Source organism: Anticarsia gemmatalis, chromosome 22, assembly GCF_050436995.1.
Source record: "Anticarsia gemmatalis isolate Benzon Research Colony breed Stoneville strain chromosome 22, ilAntGemm2 primary, whole genome shotgun sequence".
Classification (NCBI taxonomy): Eukaryota; Metazoa; Arthropoda; class Insecta; order Lepidoptera; family Erebidae; genus Anticarsia; species Anticarsia gemmatalis.
Genome location: NC_134766.1, coordinates 6,702,005 through 6,721,400, shown reverse-complemented (window position 1 = coordinate 6,721,400; position 19,396 = coordinate 6,702,005). Strand labels below are relative to the sequence as shown.

The 19,396-nt window shown below is 36.3% G+C and overlaps 1 protein-coding gene across 5 annotated transcripts in view; it reads right to left on the bottom strand.

Annotated features, from left to right (window-relative positions):
• LOC142982555 (nucleolar protein 4) overlaps positions 1 to 19,396 on the bottom strand; it is a 151,836-nt gene that overhangs the window by 4,583 nt on the left and 127,857 nt on the right. For 4 of the 5 annotated variants that reach the window (XM_076129100.1, XM_076129097.1, XM_076129098.1 and 1 more), the window contains 9 exons: positions 10,202 to 10,253; positions 9,936 to 10,010; positions 5,672 to 5,799; positions 4,718 to 4,891; positions 2,571 to 2,819; positions 1,775 to 1,921; positions 1,108 to 1,358; positions 648 to 728; positions 270 to 346 (listed from right to left, as the gene is read on the bottom strand). In XM_076129100.1, the coding sequence (XP_075985215.1) occupies positions 270 to 346; positions 648 to 728; positions 1,108 to 1,358; positions 1,775 to 1,921; positions 2,571 to 2,819; positions 4,718 to 4,891; positions 5,672 to 5,799; positions 9,936 to 10,010; positions 10,202 to 10,253 (1,234 nt within the window). The remainder of the gene's footprint in view (positions 1 to 269; positions 347 to 647; positions 729 to 1,107; positions 1,359 to 1,774; positions 1,922 to 2,570; positions 2,820 to 4,717; positions 4,892 to 5,671; positions 5,800 to 9,935; positions 10,011 to 10,201; positions 10,254 to 19,396) is intronic. The other variant, XM_076129102.1, reaches the window with a different exon arrangement.

Genomic DNA, 19,396 nt, shown 5'->3' with positions numbered 1-19,396 from the left:
CAAAGTAGGTACACAAAGAGTTAGAAAGCCTGTTTTAGGATATAAGCCTAGAAATTAAGTCCCTATAATATACTAGAAAACGTTTCTTCTATATTTGCTTTGACATGTTTAACCGACTTCAAAAGGCGGAGTTTCTCAATTCGACTGTATGGCATTATTTTCTGTTTTAAAATTTTTTCTCGGTAATATAAAGTTGGTCTTTATAGTTCTGTGGGTTACCTTTTACATTAGAATTACGTATATTGTTATTATGTGTAGAGATAACTCACCGGTGGGTGGCAGAGCAGTCAGAGTCGACAGTAGAGCGCTGCTTGATAGCGCTGATGCAGCAGGATTAGTCGCAGTACTGTAATATTACAAAATTATGTTCAGTACATATACTATATCAGCCTAGCCTTTTTTCTAACTATTTTGGAGGCGGCAACTTTGAAAAGGACTGCCGGGACCCACACGGAGGAACTCGGAATATATAATACGGTCTTTGTAAGCGTAGCTTAACCTAAACGATCGATCTGCGCGGTTGTTGTTTACGAAGCCTTGCTTTAAGTTCTAAAACTAATACGTTTGACCTTTACACACTAACGCGTGTCTAAAAAAAATGTCATAAAAATCGTAATTAAAACACATTCTTAGAATTATTGTCTTACTTTTGTCGTCCGAAAGTCTGCGGAGTCCCGAATGTGTTGGGGAATGAGGGCCGGAACAGAGGCGCTGGCGATGAAGCTGGGCTGTGAATGTGGGAAAAATATATTTTAATAGTGCCGTAAATGTTAAAGAATTACCTAAAAATAAAGGTATCCAAGTCAGTCAGACTCTAAATTTTATAAAGAAATTTAGCGGAAGTTTATTGGCATAATTGATGGAAAGTAACGAAATGTAGTTGCAATTATATCTATAGTCATGTTTAAACAGGTTATTCTGCGTGATGGCAATTTTTTTTACTATTCATCATCATATCAGCCGGACGTCCTCTGCTGGACATAGGCCTCCCCCAACGATGACTACAACGTTCTGTCTAGCGCCGCAGGTTTCCATCGGCTTCCCACAACTTTTACTAAGTCGTCGGACCACCTAGCTCTTTTGTTATTATGCGGTCTCAAAACTCACCTGGCAGTCTTACTTCCAGCGTTGCCATTAGCGTTATCAAGCTTCAGATTATTGTTGTTGAGCAGCGAAGTATCCATAGTGGGGCTGGCTGAAGGCCTGGTAGTGTCGGCAGCGGCCTTGCTGTGCCCAGCAGTGGGCAGCGACGTGGTGGACGTGGTGGTGGCCGGGGTAGATGCTGGGCTGCTGATGGCACCGCTGTATAAGCCCAGGAATGAGGACGCCACGGCTGATGAGGCTGTTGTGTCGATCGCCTGTGAAGTAAGGAATTAGAATTTAGATTTTATGTCGCAAGTTATATTCAGATTCAAGATATTTAAAAGTGAATGTTGCCGCTATGTCGGAAAATTATTTACGAAGTACAATAGCGAAAAATTACTTAAGCTAATCACGTTGACAAAGCTACTACAATCAGTTAACGACCAATATATAAGAATTAACTTTTGGCCTAGCGCGATAGTGGTATTTCAGCTTATGCTTGGCTTCTATAGCACGCAAAACTAGTCTTAGTCGATGCCAAAGACAAAGATAGACAAAGTTTAGAAAAAGAAAAAAGTGATTATTTCTGATCTAGTGAGGGATAATTTTTAATACTGCCTCTTAATAAAAGAATCTATGCTAAATGATTAAAAAGGCCCTTGACAGAACTGTGGTAGTACTGTTCACATACCATAGGAGTAGGTACTGTCGGCATGGGCTGACTGACCGGATCGAGTCCGAGGCGCATGCGCTTCGCGTTCAGGCTCTCGTTCTCGCACGCCTGCGCCAGGATGTGTTCAGCTTGCACTGATGTCAGGTGAGCTGGTGTCGGCCGGACCTGCAACAATAAATACTTGTTAAGTATTTGTGCCTTCTTTGAATTCTATATGACACGTTTCCAGGACCTTTCTATAGCTAGTGACTTGTAAGTCAAGTTAAGTATACTGCAAAATCGATGAAGGTTTTTGAGTCGAAATGAAAAATTATAGTTCGAGTTCATTGGTGTAAGCCGCTTCTAAGTGAAGCCTTATCTCATGTAGCTACTGCTTTATTTTACTTTGGTATTGGGTGAGAAGTTAGTTGTAAGTTGATAAAGTCCAGTTCAATTCTATTTAACTGTTTTCTTAACATGGCCTACAAATTACACGAGCACAAGAGTACGTTCAGTTTCTTTTAAAATCAAAGGATTATCGTCTTACAAATGCTCTGGACAGCTAGTAATTGAAGAATTTTTATTAGACATCAATCGCAGCAAAAAATATATCACTAGCAAACCGGTATCTAAATAAAGCGCCTCGTAAGGAAACTAGATCTTGTTGAAGATCGTAATGTAATAAAGTAAAGATTTACGCGACATTGAGAATAGCTTGATATGTAGTTGATTTATAACTTAGGGAAAAAAACTAGCTTACATGACCATATTACCACATAAGAACGGATTTAAACTACCAAGGTAGCATAAAATGAAAGCGATATCGGACCCTCACCGCGGTATCCCAAGCGTTGCCGGTACCAGGAGTACTGCCTCCATTGCCAGTCGTCGGGCCATCGCCCCTCACTTTCTTATTCCGTCTGCAACTCTTCAAGTAAGTTCGGATGCGCTTTCGGGCGCGTTCGGCAAACTCCGGAAACTGTCGGGTGCAGGAGTCGATGATGGCTTGGATCTTCTCCTTGGGCTGCTTGGATATTGGCACTATCCTGTCTAAGTTTTCGTCAACAAAGAGACGAACGAACATCTGTAAATTGGTATTAAAACCTTTAAGAACTGTCTTGGAGCAATCCCATAAATATGTAATGATCAGTACCGCGATTCTGTACAACTATCGACTATCGACTCGCTATCGAAAAAATTTGTATGAAAAATTGATCAGCGCCCCTAGCGGATTTTTGCAAGTACTATGTTCTTCAATGGCGCCATTTTCCACCAAACATTATAATAAAATTATTTTTTTTTTGCTGGAGCGCACTTAAGGGCAATTCGAAATTCGAACTTCGAAATAAAATATTCCTTCCATTTTTAATTTTCATAAATTATTTAAATATTCTATATTAGATAATCTTATTTAGATAAATTTTTTTATTTTATTTTAACGAGGCTGAAAAGGTATTGTCTCCTTTGCCTGCTTCAACGTAGAAAAAAAAGACGCCGATTCTTTTTTTGTGTTGATAATGTTTCGTTGAACAACATTAATTATGATATTTTTATATTATTGATTTATTTTTACTAATACCGTTTAAAGTAGACTATAATTATTATTTATGAGATATAATACCTTTCATGATTATTTTTTATCCACTATATAATTTATTTAAAATTAGTTAATACACAATTATTACCAATAAAATTTTATTTAAAGAACAAATTTTCAGAACGAATCTTTTTCTCACTTTAAATGTCAAGTTTTCGATACTCGATAGGTCGCGATTCTCTGCCGGATTGCTGCCGGTTTCCTAACGAGTTGCTCGATAGCAATGTATGGTATTCGATAGCGTGACGTTAGTATCGAATGTACAGTACCGCGATTCTGTACAACTATCGAGTATCGAGTAACGAGTAGATATCGAAAAATTTTGTATGAAGAATTGATCAGCGCCCCTAGCGGATTTTCGCAACAACTATGTTCGTCAATGGCGCCATTTTCCACCAAACATTAAAATAAAATAAAATTAAATAAATATTTTTTTTGCTGGAACGCACTTAGGGGCAATTCGAAATTCGAATTTCGAAATAAAATATTCTTTCCATTTTTAATTTTAATAAATTATTTTAATAATCTTTATTGGATATTTTTAGGAAGACGAGGCCAACGAGGCTGAAAAGATATTGTCTCCTTTGCCTGCTTCAACGTAGAAAAAAAAAGACGCTGATTCTTTTTTTGTGTTGATAATGTTTCGTTGACCAACATTAATTATGATATTTTTATGTTATTGATTTATTTTTACTAATACCGTTTAAAGTAGACTATAATTATTATTTATGAGAATAATACCTTTCATGATTATTTTTTATCCACTATATAATATATTTAAAATTAGTTTATACACAATTATTACCAAAAAAATTTTATTTAAAGAGCATTTAAGCAGCAATTTTCAGAACGAAACTTTTTCTCACTTTAAATGTCAAGTTTTCGATACTCGATAGGTCGCGATTCTCTGCCGGATTGCTGCCGGTTTCCTAACGAGTAGCTCGATAGTAATGTATGGTATTCGATAGCGTGACGTTAGTATCGAATGTACAGAATCGAGGTACAGGTCAAGGTAGCAGGAAATTGTCGGAACAATAGTGTTTAAGTAAATATCCTTGACTGGTTTTAATTGGGTTTGCGGAGGATCGCACTGTAGATAGCAATTTGTGATAGAACATTTATTTCTTTATGTATCATGATTTCTTCTCTAAAAGCTAAATCAAAGTCCGTTTTTATCTTTTCCGAACTATTCGAATACAGCATCTTTGAACTTTCTCTTTATTTGCACTATTGATAACAATATCATTCATGGAAGAGCAATTACCCGAACAAAATAAATTAAAGATATATCGATCGCCACAACAAATGCCAAAGTAACAGTCATCACGAGACTTCATATGATACTCAAAATTGAGTATCATTTCGGTCAATAAAGTAGTACTCACGTTAAAAGCCTTCAGCCTCTCGGGATCATGGTGCTGAGGGTCGACTCGGTCGTCGGAGTCATCATCAGACGCGCCGCCGTCATCGTCGTCCTTGGTCCGATCAGATGACGAGGTCTCATCGTGCGTTGATGCCGGCTCCACGCCAGGGGTCGCTGAACCCACGTGAATGGGACTCTGTACCAATAATGTAAGTTAGTACTTGCAACTACGGAAAAGTATGTTTGAAAAAGGGAGAAAATGTGTGTTGTTTTGGTTCTTGGTTGATAATTTGAAGAGATTGAAGATACGATCTCGTTGACCTAATTTCAAATAATAGCTGCTAATCCTAGCGTGTTTATCAGAGTAATGATATTTTTTTATTTGGTTTTAAGTTAACATCTGTTGTTAAATGTGACTGAATGTCGCCGCCTTTAAAAGAGACAGGACTAACTTTCATTTTAATAAAAAGGAGATGTAATATTTACGTTTGAATACAGGTATAAAGGCAAAAAGGTGAAATGTCACCATAATAATACGCAGCTGTATAACCTCCTGGTTTATAAAATGGACAACCAAAAAGCATAAAATATGCCGCCATGTTTTCACATGGGAACAAAGGATCAGAACACCAAGGCAATATAATTGGCCAGGAGATCGAATTTTCATTTTATCTCAACTTTAGACATCCATATTACGTATGCACTTTGCCGGTGCATTTTTCATATGCAGCGATATTTTAATCTACGATATTTTAATAAAGGATGCAGCAATATCTTATATCAAGACCTCGGCGATAAAAAAACGAACTCACAAGGTGCGCGTAGGTGTTTGTTAGAACTCTGCATATCGGATAGCACTTTTTCATAGAAGAGCAAAATGCAGTAAAATTTTATTACGTACCAGGAAAATATGGGAGGAAAAGAGTTTAAATATTCTACGAAGTAATATGAAACGCTGCTCAACCTTAAAACTCACCGAGTGGCCAGTGGCCAGGGGTGTGGGTGGTTTGGGTGGCTTGCTGCCGAGTCCCAATGCGCTGTGGTATGAAGCCCAGAGATCTGCCATGCTGTCTCCGCCACTCTCAGTTATATCACCGTTGCGGCCTGCAAGTACCAGGAACATAGCATTAAGTAAGAGGTGCACAAAGTAACCAAATTGCACCCTTTCACTCAAAACAGCAATAAAAATCAGACGTGTAGTATGACTTTCATTGTTCGGAGAAGTCGTTTTAGTTCATAATTTTCAAGTGCATTTAATTTCATAGTCATAAAAACCATGACAGCTTGCTTTGTACTCTAGCTTCGCTTTACATGACGCGTGGAAGGATTACTAGTGATGGGACACAGTAAAGTCAAACTTAAGTTTATTTTGACAACATATTTTATTATTTTTAACTGACTTAAATAAATGGGAAAAGTTCTTCAAGTTCAAATCTTTTTTTTGTCATTTACTGACCACCACTAACCACACGAAAAAGGCATCGAAATAAATATAGGTCAAGTTTTTAAAATAGAGAGAGAGTAACCTAAATATCGATCCTTCTATTATTTGTCCAGCGTTTGTTGAAAATAGACGAACTATAATCCGAAATCGGGACATTCAATAGTTTACTAAACTATCGAGTTAATCTTCCGTACCTCGTTGTTTCATTAAGTTACAATCAAAGATATAAAAGGCTTGCTAAGTGACCAGTAAGTTATTTGACTTATTTGAGATAAACTTAATAGGTTTATATGTTTCATGAGGCAGTGATGAAACTAAATGTGCAACTTTTATAAAGATATTTTTTTATATGTAGAGACAGTCCATTGCATTGACCGATGGGTAAATTGAAGTCGATGAAGAGCAAGAAACCTTAGGTTGGTCTAGTTTATTGATAAGTTGAACTACATTTCAGTAGATTGCTTCTGTGAAGAAATAAGGTACAAACCTACAATAAAAGGGAAGTTAGAACTGCTTGGATACTAAATCAAATCACTTATTATTAAGGTCCAATATCTCTTATTATATTTGTCACAATTTCTAATTTTATAGAAGCTACTTTGGATTAAAAATTGTGTTCTACAAAATGCAATCAGAAAACGAGAAATAAATACATATTTTAGAATAGACGAATTCGAACCCAAAATGCAGTAAGTAAGTAAAGTAAGTATTCAAAAGGCTGAAGTATCTTTAAACTAACGGCTTCTATTTTTTTACTTATGTCCGTCCGTTTGTGCACTTTTATCGCTTCGAGTGTACCCCATCTCTACTTGCCGGTTATAAACCCATGTATTTATGAACATTTTCAGTGCCTACAACTCATTTGCCAGCTCATTAAAACTATGCGAGCACATTACACTGTACGATTTATAGTATCCTAAATTCTGTGCCAGCCTCTTGTCAAGTCCGTAGTATTTTTAACATTTTGTTTTAGCTCATATTGCTAGAGAAATGATAAATTGATTTGTAGATAGTTAGAGGCGAGAGGTCGTTTTAGTTATGACAAGCTTTTCCGTTTTTTTTTATAATAACTAAAACAATATTTAGATACTATAGTTGTTTAGTTCATTACCCGCAAAGACAGCGACATATTACTCACTAAACGATCATTAACTATTTATAAAAAAGCAACTCGTTAGATTTTTTTATTCTTTGCGCATAAATTGAAAAAAGTGCCACTGCGACTCAGTGAAGCAATGGAATGGACTAAAATAGTAATATTTTATATTTATTAACTTTCATTAAACGTGCCCTACGGTGTAAATATATTTTTTGCGGCAAATACTTCGCATAAGTACTCCCCCTGTACATACAAACAGATAATTTCGCAATATTATTTAGTGTTCGCACAGTTAGTTACCAAGGCGGCAGAAATTAATGAGGGCCTACAGAACGCAAGGGACCGGTGCATCTGCCTCTAAATGTCAACTCGAACAAGCCCCCTTGGTTATAAATAATTTGAGAAGGTGCCTGCGTCGTCTGCGTCCCTGGTACTCTCGATATGGCTTCTGTAATAAAAATAGCCGATGCGTTCACTTGAAGTGAAAATTATGCAGTCGATAAACTATTGGGTTGACAAGAAAAGTGGGTTTGAGAACGAAGTTTGGAGTTAAATAAGTGGGTATGAAGAATTACTAGATACATTCGTTTCCATTTGATAGCTGACTAGAACGTAGAATTGTTTTTTTTTTAAGTTATAAGACAGTAAATTTTACAACCGTTCTAAACTATAACAATTCTACATACAGTAATATTTCTTGCTATAGAAAATTTTGCATTAAAATCAAATATGATGTAAAAATGTTCTAGTGTGTTTTGTAACTATGAATCTCGACTTAACCCAAACAAAAAATACAAGAAAAGATGTCAAAATAATAATGTTATATCCTTAACAAATGTTAAGAATCCTTATCCCAAACTCGTTGTGAAGATGTAGTTAGTCACAATGGCCCAATGCTTCTGAGATAATCAATAATGTGACATATGTATGTATGTATGTATGTATGTATACTTAGTGATATAGGCAATGCGTTTGTCACTGTTAATCAACCATTGTGCGTATATTATGTATGTATGTATGTATGTATGTATGTATGTATGTATGAGATTCGTGTTACTAATGGTAAGATAATAAGATGGTTTGATTGTCACGTGTAATTTGTTGACCAAATAATTGATGGTATTTCGATTTCGTGAGTTAGGGGAGCGATAATACCATATAACTATACTATATGAATAGATACATACACATGCAATCACGCTTTATTCCCATAGGGGTAGCCAGAGACAAGGGAACTTAGATAAATAGATATCTTTAATATTTAGCAACAACTATCAATGTCAACAAATACCACTATGCGGTCACCCATCTATGGAATGACCGCGCCAAAGGCTGTTTAACCCACAGATCTTTTATCGACCTCTGAGCGCAGCTGGCTAAAAAAATCCGTTATACGTACAGGCGAGAAGACTTATTTAAATCATTGCACAAAAACTCTTTAAACACAATTATCAAGAAAATCCCATCTCATATTAGTTAACACCATTTTATCAAAACCCATTCAAAGCTTTTCTTTACTCTTTGACACCGACAATTAGTTGAGATAATAATAAAATACCATCGACAAACGATTTTTCAAATAAAAACTTTATAGAGTGGCCTTTGAAGTAGACTTCATTAAATGTCTATGGTATTAACTAGCTTTGTGCTATGGATGCACCTGTGTAGGAAATATTTTGTAATATCTGTGACTTTTCATTTTAAACATATTATTATGAACTTGCTTCTGCTGCAAATTTCGTACGTGTGAAAAAAAAATGTGGAAGAAAAAATATGTGTTAGTGTTATTTCGGATTTCATATACCTAGGTGAGTAGGCCAAAAGTATCTTATTCTTGAAGTAAGTCAGAATGGTAAATATTCTATTTAAAGATGTTGCGATATGTTTCAAAGATTTGTAGCCACGCATCTATATATTATACAAAATAAAAATGGTACTTTGTATATGTAGACAGTGAAAATTATGAAAGAACATTTTGTTTTTTTTTATTTTAGTTTAGATTTTTCCTTAGTGCTATTTAGTATAATAAAATAACAATTCGAAATTATCGTGATCATGAAATAACAGTCAATATTAAAGGTCTGTTAGCATAACTTGGATTTTCTATAAATGCATCATAATGATAACTTACGCACCGAAGAGTACTTTTATAAATTCATAAGGATTAAAGGATTTAAGTGCTCAATTAACACTTAGCCTGCGAATTTTACTGACGATTTAAGTCTTTTTCTAGTATGATACTTTTCGTGTGGTTAGAAGTCAACCCTGCGTCATGTTCCGAGTACTATAATACATACAAAACCTCGATTCTCTACCACTATCGACTACCAACAACCGGCTAGCTATCGAAATTTTGACATTAAGAATGTACTGCCAAAATATTTCCTACGACACCCGTCAGAGGCGCTGATCAGATTTTCATACAAAATTTCTCGATAACAGTTCGGTTGTCGGTAGTCGATAGTAGTAGAGAATCGAGCTACAAATCAATTTATTTTTGGCGCAGTTAATTCGTCATCTCAGTATTTATTCTTGTATATTTTCTTTACTTTGCGTATAGCATATGAAGGAGCAAATACATTTTTTCCCAGTACCTACTTATTGAATTACTAAAATAATTAAGGTTTTCAGCATCAAATTTCATATAGTAGTTAATTTTTCACGTAAACATTTGTGAAATAAACAAAACAACGTTACCTTGTGTCTGACTGTGGTAATTCCATGCAAGCAACATCATTTTCAACTTCTCCGCATCTTTCGCGATTCCCTGACCTGCACCAGATCACATTTGCCAATCAATCCACCAAATTTTGTCTCATTTACAAATCATTTTGTTAAAAATATGCCAATAGTTGAGTCGTTTATGCCATCATTTTTATCGGCATAAACTCTCGGTAGTTTTTTAAATTGATTTGATGCAAGTTTTTTAAGAAGATATTTTGTAGTTCTGTGTGAATACTTACTAGAAAAATTGTCGTCATCATTCATGTCGGCCGGTTCGGGCGTTAAGTTATCCTGTAACAAAGGAAATAAGTATGTTATAATCACTTTATAATAAAAAAGTAATCCCCCGCTTTTACTGCCTGAATACAAATATAGACAAAATCAAAAAGTACACCACAAAGCTTCACGTGTTTTTTACCAATAGATTAATTAGTAAGATATTAGTGTACTAAGCATAGTTCCCCGTTTTATTTGTCTGTCTATTGAACACAATATCAAAAACTGCCGAACAGATTTTATGCGGTTCTGACCAGTAGATTCTTTAGGAAGGTTTTTAGTGTACAATACATTAAGGTTTTGCGTCAATGAAAGAAATTTTCAGTGTCGAATAAAATGCCTTGAAATCGGTTTTAAAGTTCGGGACATCTGCAAAATTCGCTAGTTATGTAATTAATAGGGTCAAAAAATAACTATAGTTAGTAAACTATCTTCTAAGCCCAAAATTTAAACTATGCCTAACTGCGATAGCTATAAGTGCCGATTGCTATCCATATCTCTCAATCAGAGATCGCCATTCCGATTGGTAATGTCCTATTGTCCTGTCGCATGTGTGAATACGTCGCAAACGGGGAACGGACAACAAGTATAGTGCACTATTGTATTACTATGTCATAGTGAAATATTTGCTATTTGGTGGATCCACATATTAAATATTAGATCATTTGAAATTTTGTTTCTCATAGTATGTAGAGATTGTTTATGTTCTGCTTTTATATGTTTTAAAGTATATAAAGCGATATTTATTTCAATTAGGTACTCGGTCGAAGTATACGCTTGTATATTCAGTATATTATTATTAAGTAAACTCAGAAAATAAATTGCAGTATCAACTTTTAGCCAGTTAACATCCCGATCCATTTAATATTTAAAGCTGGAAATATAACCAAAAAAGCAAATAAAATGGAGGACACAAAATTCCCAGTTTTCGCTCGCGTAGCAGGAATACGCATGCTTGATACCAGGACATCATATGCGTTCGTAAGTTTAAATAATTAATAAATTAGCGAAACGGCCGGCGGGCCGTGCTGGGCGGGTCAACGCTCCGACCCGCGGACACAAATCGATAGTGCTTCAAATGGACAACCCACTAAATATAGCTGGATGTACCCAGCATGTGTGCTGGCCCCCTGGTATCAAGGTAATGCAGCTAGTTTCGAGCAGCCCTCCTGGTTGCAAGTTGACGCCGGACCAGGCGAATAGAAACTTCAGGCGGTAGAGTTCTAAACTAACGGTTAAGTAATTGAGCGTTAAACATATTATATTTCATTTGCAATGTAGCTATAAAGCATTGCAATTAAATAAAGAAAATTGTTAATGAAGATAATAATACATTTTATGATAACATGCCATCTTTTTCGTTACGCCTAATTGATTCGATTTCGTCTCTAACACATAACTACGTAAAGATATAAATCTAGTGTAAATCTAAAACTCTGACCTTTTACACAAAGGAAAAAACTAGATCATCAATTGAATCGTGTTTTAATCCTACTAGGTACTCAGCATAGTAATGTACAGGTGGCTGAGTTAATTATAGGTTTCCTCCATTCATTTATAAATAGCGACAAAAAAAACAGCCTTACAGAAGACTAGCAGTCCATTTACATAGTTTTCCTATTAACATTTTCCAAATAAGCTAAATACAAAAGAGGCTTAATGCGTCTCTTCGGAGCGGAACCAAACCTACGATAGGTCGTTAGGAACTGTAGGCATAAAAACATTTGCGTCATTTACCATCACAGGAAGTACGCACGATTATACCAGGGTACCATAATCATGTAGGAGGTTGTCTAATGAAATGTAAAAGTAATTCAACAGTGAGTGACGGCATGAATGAAGACTGAATGCCTGCGAGTTCTAACCTTTGTATTGTGGAATACGAACGCACGCACACATAGATGCAGGAGCGCTAAGATGTTGCTTGGCTGTTATAAATTAGACGTTTAAAATAAGATTAATTTTTTTGTCAGATTTATACACTTGAATTTAAGATAATATTTGAAGTCTTGTCAATTTAAGTACAAAAGTAAATGGTTGCATTCAATCTACTTTAAGCCTTGGTTAAATATATTAACTTTAGCAAGCAATAGAGTCCAACTATCGTAGTTTTAGAATGCATTATTGCTGAATCTATAAATGATTCCGTTTGCCGTCGGACACGGAATTGCACCTTTACGCTATGTCAGCGTAAAAAAATAACGCCACAGATTTACCTGGCTTAGTTTTAGATAGTTAAGAGTATAATATACTAAGGGACATTAAGACACATTTTTTTACTATTCGTCGCTTATACTTATGACAAAATCATGTGAATTGATCTGATTTTGTTAACAATAGTAAGTAAGAGCAAAGTACATATTATAGTAGACTACATCTACAGATTTGAAATTACTAAACAGAGTCAGTAATTTAGCTAAAATAGATAATTAGTTTGCATTCGTTGGGAAATAAAAACTACGATAGATTAACTTGCAACGTTATTAAAATTATAAAGTTTCAAAATACACAATTCAAAAGTACACAAAAACACCTCAAAACGAATAAAACACCGTTCAACAAACAAACGAACAAACAAACAATACTCGTTTAAAATCGACTTCGCAAAAAAAGTAAAAAGTTTACGAAAATTTCCGAAGCGCCATTTTGTATGCTTTCGAACAGCTGACGTCGGCGTAGACTTACGAAAACATACGAAGATTTTCGTTCAACAAGTGGCCGCTATCCCATGCAAAACGTCATCAATCCACCACTACACTTACACTAAGTTTCGGAACGGAAAAGTGGAGAAATATTGAACTTTATTTGAACTCGGAACGTGAATCGTTTTATTTTTTAAACGTTCGAATGTTTTCTTTTGCTTCTTTATTTGATTGTTGAAGCTTCGTTTTATGAGTTTGTGATTGTTGATTGATACGTTCTTTGTGATTCTGTTTTGATTTATAAACTAATAGTACTTATTATGTTATTAGTAGAGGCTATTGCTTTTTTGCTTTAAGTTTCATTAAATAGAGACTGATTTCTGACTTTTTACGATTATACGATATGTATGATAAAATTGAAAATTCAATTTGAAACGATTAAGCAATACGTTTTCTTTGCACATTCTTAAGATGTCTTGAATTCGTAATATGTAACATTATTTACTTCGACTAAGCTAAATGTATGTTTTGCTAATTAAAACGTTTTCATATTGTAGAATGCCTTTATTACACTTTAAGTGTTAACGCTGACTTGCTGAGTGAACGCTTCAAGTTTGGAATGTAATTTATTCAGTTCATAACTTAACCCGCATTTTATTACTTTGATTTTATAACTTTAAGTGACACCTTAGAATAATTTCGCATAATTCTATCTTAAACCTCACTTAACGTTTTCAAGTTTCGTATTATTATTCAAACCGAAATGTTCGCTACAACTAGTACTTGAACGTCTAAGTACCAGGTGTACATAGCCAGTTAGGAGTTAGGTGGGGTGACAAGCTAGATATCGACCGTCTTCAGGGCGGTGGCCAAGGACCGCATCTGCTATGCGGACACTAAATATCCGTTGACCCTTCGTCGGTCATGTATGCCTAGTATAGTTATGTAGATACCGTTGCAATTTAGTCGGTAATTAATTACACCTCAATGACAGATAAGGTGCAGTGGTGCGTGTATATCTAGCGTATGTATTACATGTAGCTTAGTACAAATATGTCATTAAGTTAAAGGTTAACATGTGCACTTAGATCGTTTAACGTACATCCAACTGACTGATTCGTAATTAACTCCTCACTCTGTTATTTGTCACGCATTCAATCCTCGCAGTCTGAATCATGAAGTTCCAGTTAAAACTTCAGTTCAAAGCATGTGCCAAGAAAATATTCGAAAAGAGTTCCTTGAAATTCAGCAGAATTGAGAATTCTTTGTCTGTCAGCACATTAGTTTTATTGTCGGTGCCAGTTGACTGGGTCATATAGCATCAAATAAACTGCGTCGAAGCGACACCGCTCGCTCGGTCATCTGCCGATAGACGAATAAATCGCGGAATAACCTAGTTTTCCATACAAAATAACTGCAAAATTTCGGGAATCCACCAGCGGTTATGTGCTGAGGGCCTGGTATGTACTGATACATGGGCTATGTACTGCGGTGTCCCCCCGGCCCCCTCGCCCCGCGGCCCCCGCGCCGGCACACTCCGCGTGTTGCCCGTGTAGTGCTTGCCACCCCGCGAGTGATTCGCGCTGCGACACTGTTGCCACGCATTGCCAGTTTATCGATACTCGATAAAAATATTATTGGGTACATTTTGAAGTACTTTCGTGAGGTATTCTGTGAGTGTGTTGATGTGCATTATATTTTTGATTCAGATCAAGATGTTTGCTCAAAAAGAAGCGAGTTTTTATAATGCTGCCGCAACTAACGAGTACTCTTATATCTAGTTAGCGAAATAACTTACAAATCTTGCTAATATTTCCCAGTTATGAACAGTAAGTTCAAGAAGATAAATCATTGTGAAATCTACATGCAATAATCATGTCTGACAAACAGCAACAAGTATTAAAAAACAATCTACTTCATTTAATATCGCGGTACGAAGCTTATCTGTCCACTCGAACATCAAAAATAAACGAAAATCTCCGTCCCATATGAAGCAATCTATCGATAACAAGTAATCATCGATAGCGCGTCGGAGTGCCAGCAATCAGGTGGCAGTCAGCGTATAATCATTAAATACCCACGCGAAGGGGTGCGATGACGCCCGCGGCGCCACCCAGCACCCCGGCCCACCCGCGCCCAATTATGAAAATACGAACAAAATACAAATTTGGAACGCTTTTCGAACGTCAAAGGACGTTAAACACGATGTCGCTGTGATTATCGATAATGAGTGCGGCGCGACCACATCCTTATTGTGCACGCTTTCTTACATATTTATATGAGCCGAGATGTGACACGTATTGATTGACTTTTTCGGAAAGTAAGTCACTAGTCCAACCGCGTAAGTAAACTATCTTCTAGTTATAAAAACTCCGGTCCGATTCAACTACATAAATACACCAAGTTTCCAAAGTGACTCAGGAATTCTGTATTTTACTGTTTAAGTGAAAAATTACCAGTGGTACTATAAAATTGCGCAAATATTTATCATTCCTGGCGATTGCTAACTTAAACTTAAGAATTAAAAGTTTGATGCGGCAGGCACTTCTTTTAAACTGCCGGTTTCATGAGCCAAAAACATTTTTGCAAGCGCACAGCTAATAGCTACAACGGGTTGGCGTTTTTTTATTCGCCATTTTTACAACTTTTTACCCGTCTCCACCAGGAGCGCATAGGCGAGTTGAAAGTCTTCGGTCTTTCAAAATAAACGGCTTCCTTTAGCATTCTGCTTGCTCGGTAGTTTCGCCCGCCGCTTGCGCCCCAGTATTTTTAAAGCGGACAGCGCCCCCTGCGGCACTCGCGGGGCCCGTGTCCCCCCTCTGCCCCCTCCTCGCCCACACACAGTAATACCATAACGGGTGCGAGCTATGACGAGATTATCTACGTACACGCGTATCCACTATACCAATACATACGACGCTTATATACCAGCAGTACATAGGCACATAAAGCGATGACTGTTGTACATAACAGGCATTGATTTACCGGGCGGACGCTACCTGTCATCGGACACAATGACGATTACATGGGCGGTGGCAAAAATTCACTCGAATAACGGATTCACTAGACTGAGTTGACCAAAACAATGATGAAATACGGAGCTCTTTCATACACGACAGCCATCCCTCCCTTGCTTTAAGCCTCATCAGTCCATGACAAAAATGAACGAATGCACCAAACAAGATCAGTTGCGGTGGTTCCATTTTTCATACCAAAACTGTTTTGCAAAACTGTTTAAGTATCGATAATAGTACACGATACATGGCGACCGTAGTGACTGCTTATACTACACCGCTATGGTAAAAGCATGATGTTATACTTACGTGAATATTGAACAACTTGGTAAAATATCGATTCCTTAATGTACGAAATTCTTTTTATTTTGGCCCTGTATTCTGCCCAAGTAAAACGTAGGCTTAGTTTACAAATCTAATTTAAGACTTAACCTTTTTTAACACCTACTGTTTTATAACCCACACAATGGTATTTAGAAATTCTAAGAAGGGGCACAAATGCATAAATATATTTTTGGACACCTATATACAAAGAAATCTATCAAACACCACGACTGCTCATTAATAGGAGTTGAAACTATTACTTAACAAATTTTATCAGTATCGTTATATACATAAAAGACTACGCAGGAAAGAATAGACAGACAAAGGAAAATAAAACATTTTAATGTTTTACGTCAAACCAACATTTCATGTGCAGGATTCGAATCCACGCAACGGCTTGAACAATCATAAAGATTTCATCTAGTTTTTATTTCTATGTTTGTAGATTCTTTGAAACACTATCAGTATTAATACTCTGTTTATATAGCACCACACAGGAAGCGTCAAGCTTTGAAATATTAAACATATTATCAAAATCCACCTAATGGGAAGAAATAAAATAACAAACAAAGAAAAAAACACACAAATTCTTCTTTCCTAAGGTTGTTTAAAAGCTGTATTACTTAAAAACTAATTTAACAAAAGTAGTATCGATATTTTTACAGCTTTGCTGTAGTCCAACAACTTAGTGGGAAACCTTGTATGCAAGATTCACGACTGAGGGAGGTATACAACATACAAATTGGAACATAGGCTTATGCAGCTGATGGTAGCCTGATTTACATAGCTACTTTATATAAGAAATACACAAAATTCTTAATTATACATGTACACACATACACAACATCACGCGTTCTTCCTATAGGGGTAGACAGAGACCAAAGAACGCCGGTTGGTACAATCCCTACAAATTTCCTTTGCTTCATTCACATCCATACATCTTGATATACCTTCATAATTATCTAAATAAATCGTGCATGCTGTTCTCCTAAATTTTCGGATGATAAAATAGTTGAAGTATATTAGCAATTCGTAGTACAGAGGGATTTATAGGTATATTTAGATATTAACTGATACAAACACGGCTCCGGGAAACTGGCCGGCTCCCGGGGGAAAGCACTCGGTAATCAAGCTTGACTGAAGGATTAGAAACGCACTATGCCAATATTACAGCGGTTTTCTTCAGAAATGGAAAGCATTTTGTATTTAAGACTAAAATGTGTAGCTGGGTAATGATTACCAGGTATTCATATTAAACAGGAGATTTTAAAATAGGTTAAGTTTTAAAAGTCCTTTATGTAAAACAAGAATTCAGTTTGTTTGAGTTATTATTATGGTGCATTTTTGTTATATTTCTTTGTTTGTTATTATAATTCATATTTATTATTAATATTTAAAAACCCTGAAGAATCCTTGTAAGCATAGTATTTTGGAAAGTATGATGACCCTTTGATATTCATACGTTACAAATATCTCTGGAACTACTAAACACACAAAAAACATTTCTCTAAAGATCGCAATATCGTAAACGATTAACTAAAAATACTTTTAACACCGGAAAATCATTCAATAGGAACGCAAACAAAGACTCAAATAGAACCTAACCTACAAACCTACATTTTTTATCCTTTAAAATTTTCAGTTCCCCGTAACGCACTTCGAAAGCAATGTCACACTGTCTTTATAAAAAGAATTGATTTGCGCTCGAGAGATAACTTGTCCGGGACAATTATCAGCTAAAGGTTCACCAGAAAAACACCAGTGCACGTGTGAAAAGTTCTAGGAAAAATCACAACGAATTTGTGCTTTATTGATAGAAGAATACTGAGAATTTTACGATGGAATAAATACTTTGTTCCAGAAATTGAGCAGGAGTTATTGCAATCTGTTCTTTTTTGGTGCCATAAACGTATCACCAGATCATTAATTGGATTTTTTTATTGGCTTCACTTAAAAATGTGATTCTTCTTTTACCTACAATTGGAGAATACCTTTGAGTTATTAAATTTTATTAGAAAACTAATGAGTTACTTGGTGTGTGTGCGAAAGTAGACAAAAGTTTGCAGTTGGCTTCAAAAGGATAACAGATCCCTGTTAAGTAATTCTTCATCATCTTTTAACAATCATCAATTCCCTCTGTCCACTACGAGGTATTTTTTGTACTTTCTTATTTATTTCATTTAACTATCAACTCTGATGCACGTATTATTAAAAAACTGTTACCAATACCGATATACAGTTGCTCTTTTAGCATTTCATATTAGTGGTTCAATTATGAACTTCAAGACTTCTCTGGCAGACGAAACATACAAACAATTTCAATCAGCTTTAAGTCATTCGTGTATCCAAAGAATCTTGTAAAAAACCTTGAGTAATCGAAGTACATATTGATTAAATATTACCCTATTTTCCAAATACATAAAGAAATTGATGTCCAACCATAGGAATCGACAGACCATTAGTCATTACTATTGATGACAGCTAATGTAAACATACCTTGTAGGTAACACAGCGTTACTTCGTTAATGCGATTAAAACTAAAACAGGGGAACACGCAGCGAAAAATCCTCCGACAGATTGAATAAATAATTAAACACCCACATTCGCTCCGAGTTTAGTGAGAAACTAGGTGCAGAAACCGCGTTGTTACCGCGTGTTAAGTACCAGGCTAGCAGAAACTGCGCGAAGGTAGATACTCGCATTATGTGAGGGGGAAGCGGGCCGACCTCGAAAAACCGAATGGGGGTCGCGTCTACGTCGAAAAGCATCGCGAATTTCACAAAGCGGCTTCCTAGTTACAGGGGTATCGCTGGGGAGACGCGGTTACAAGTCGGCGCTTACTCGTGCGCTTTGAAGTGTGATAAACTGAGCGAGTGGAGCCACTAAATATGGATACCTACGTAGGAGTGCGTGCCGCGTCTCGCCTGGAGACTCCTGCTCCCGCCTGCTCCCCTAGTCGCCGAGATTTATAAACGTGGTTAAATTTACTGTTATATCTCGCCGTAATGTAAATACCGGTGGTTACGTCACGACGCATGTTCCGATACTAACATTACACACTGATAATACTTACACAGTTACTTTATTCACGAACAGGCAGAATGCTTCCCAAGGATGCCGTGATATTTTTGCAGAATCATGATTTCACACGCCTTCGCACAGACTGAGATAAAGCTAG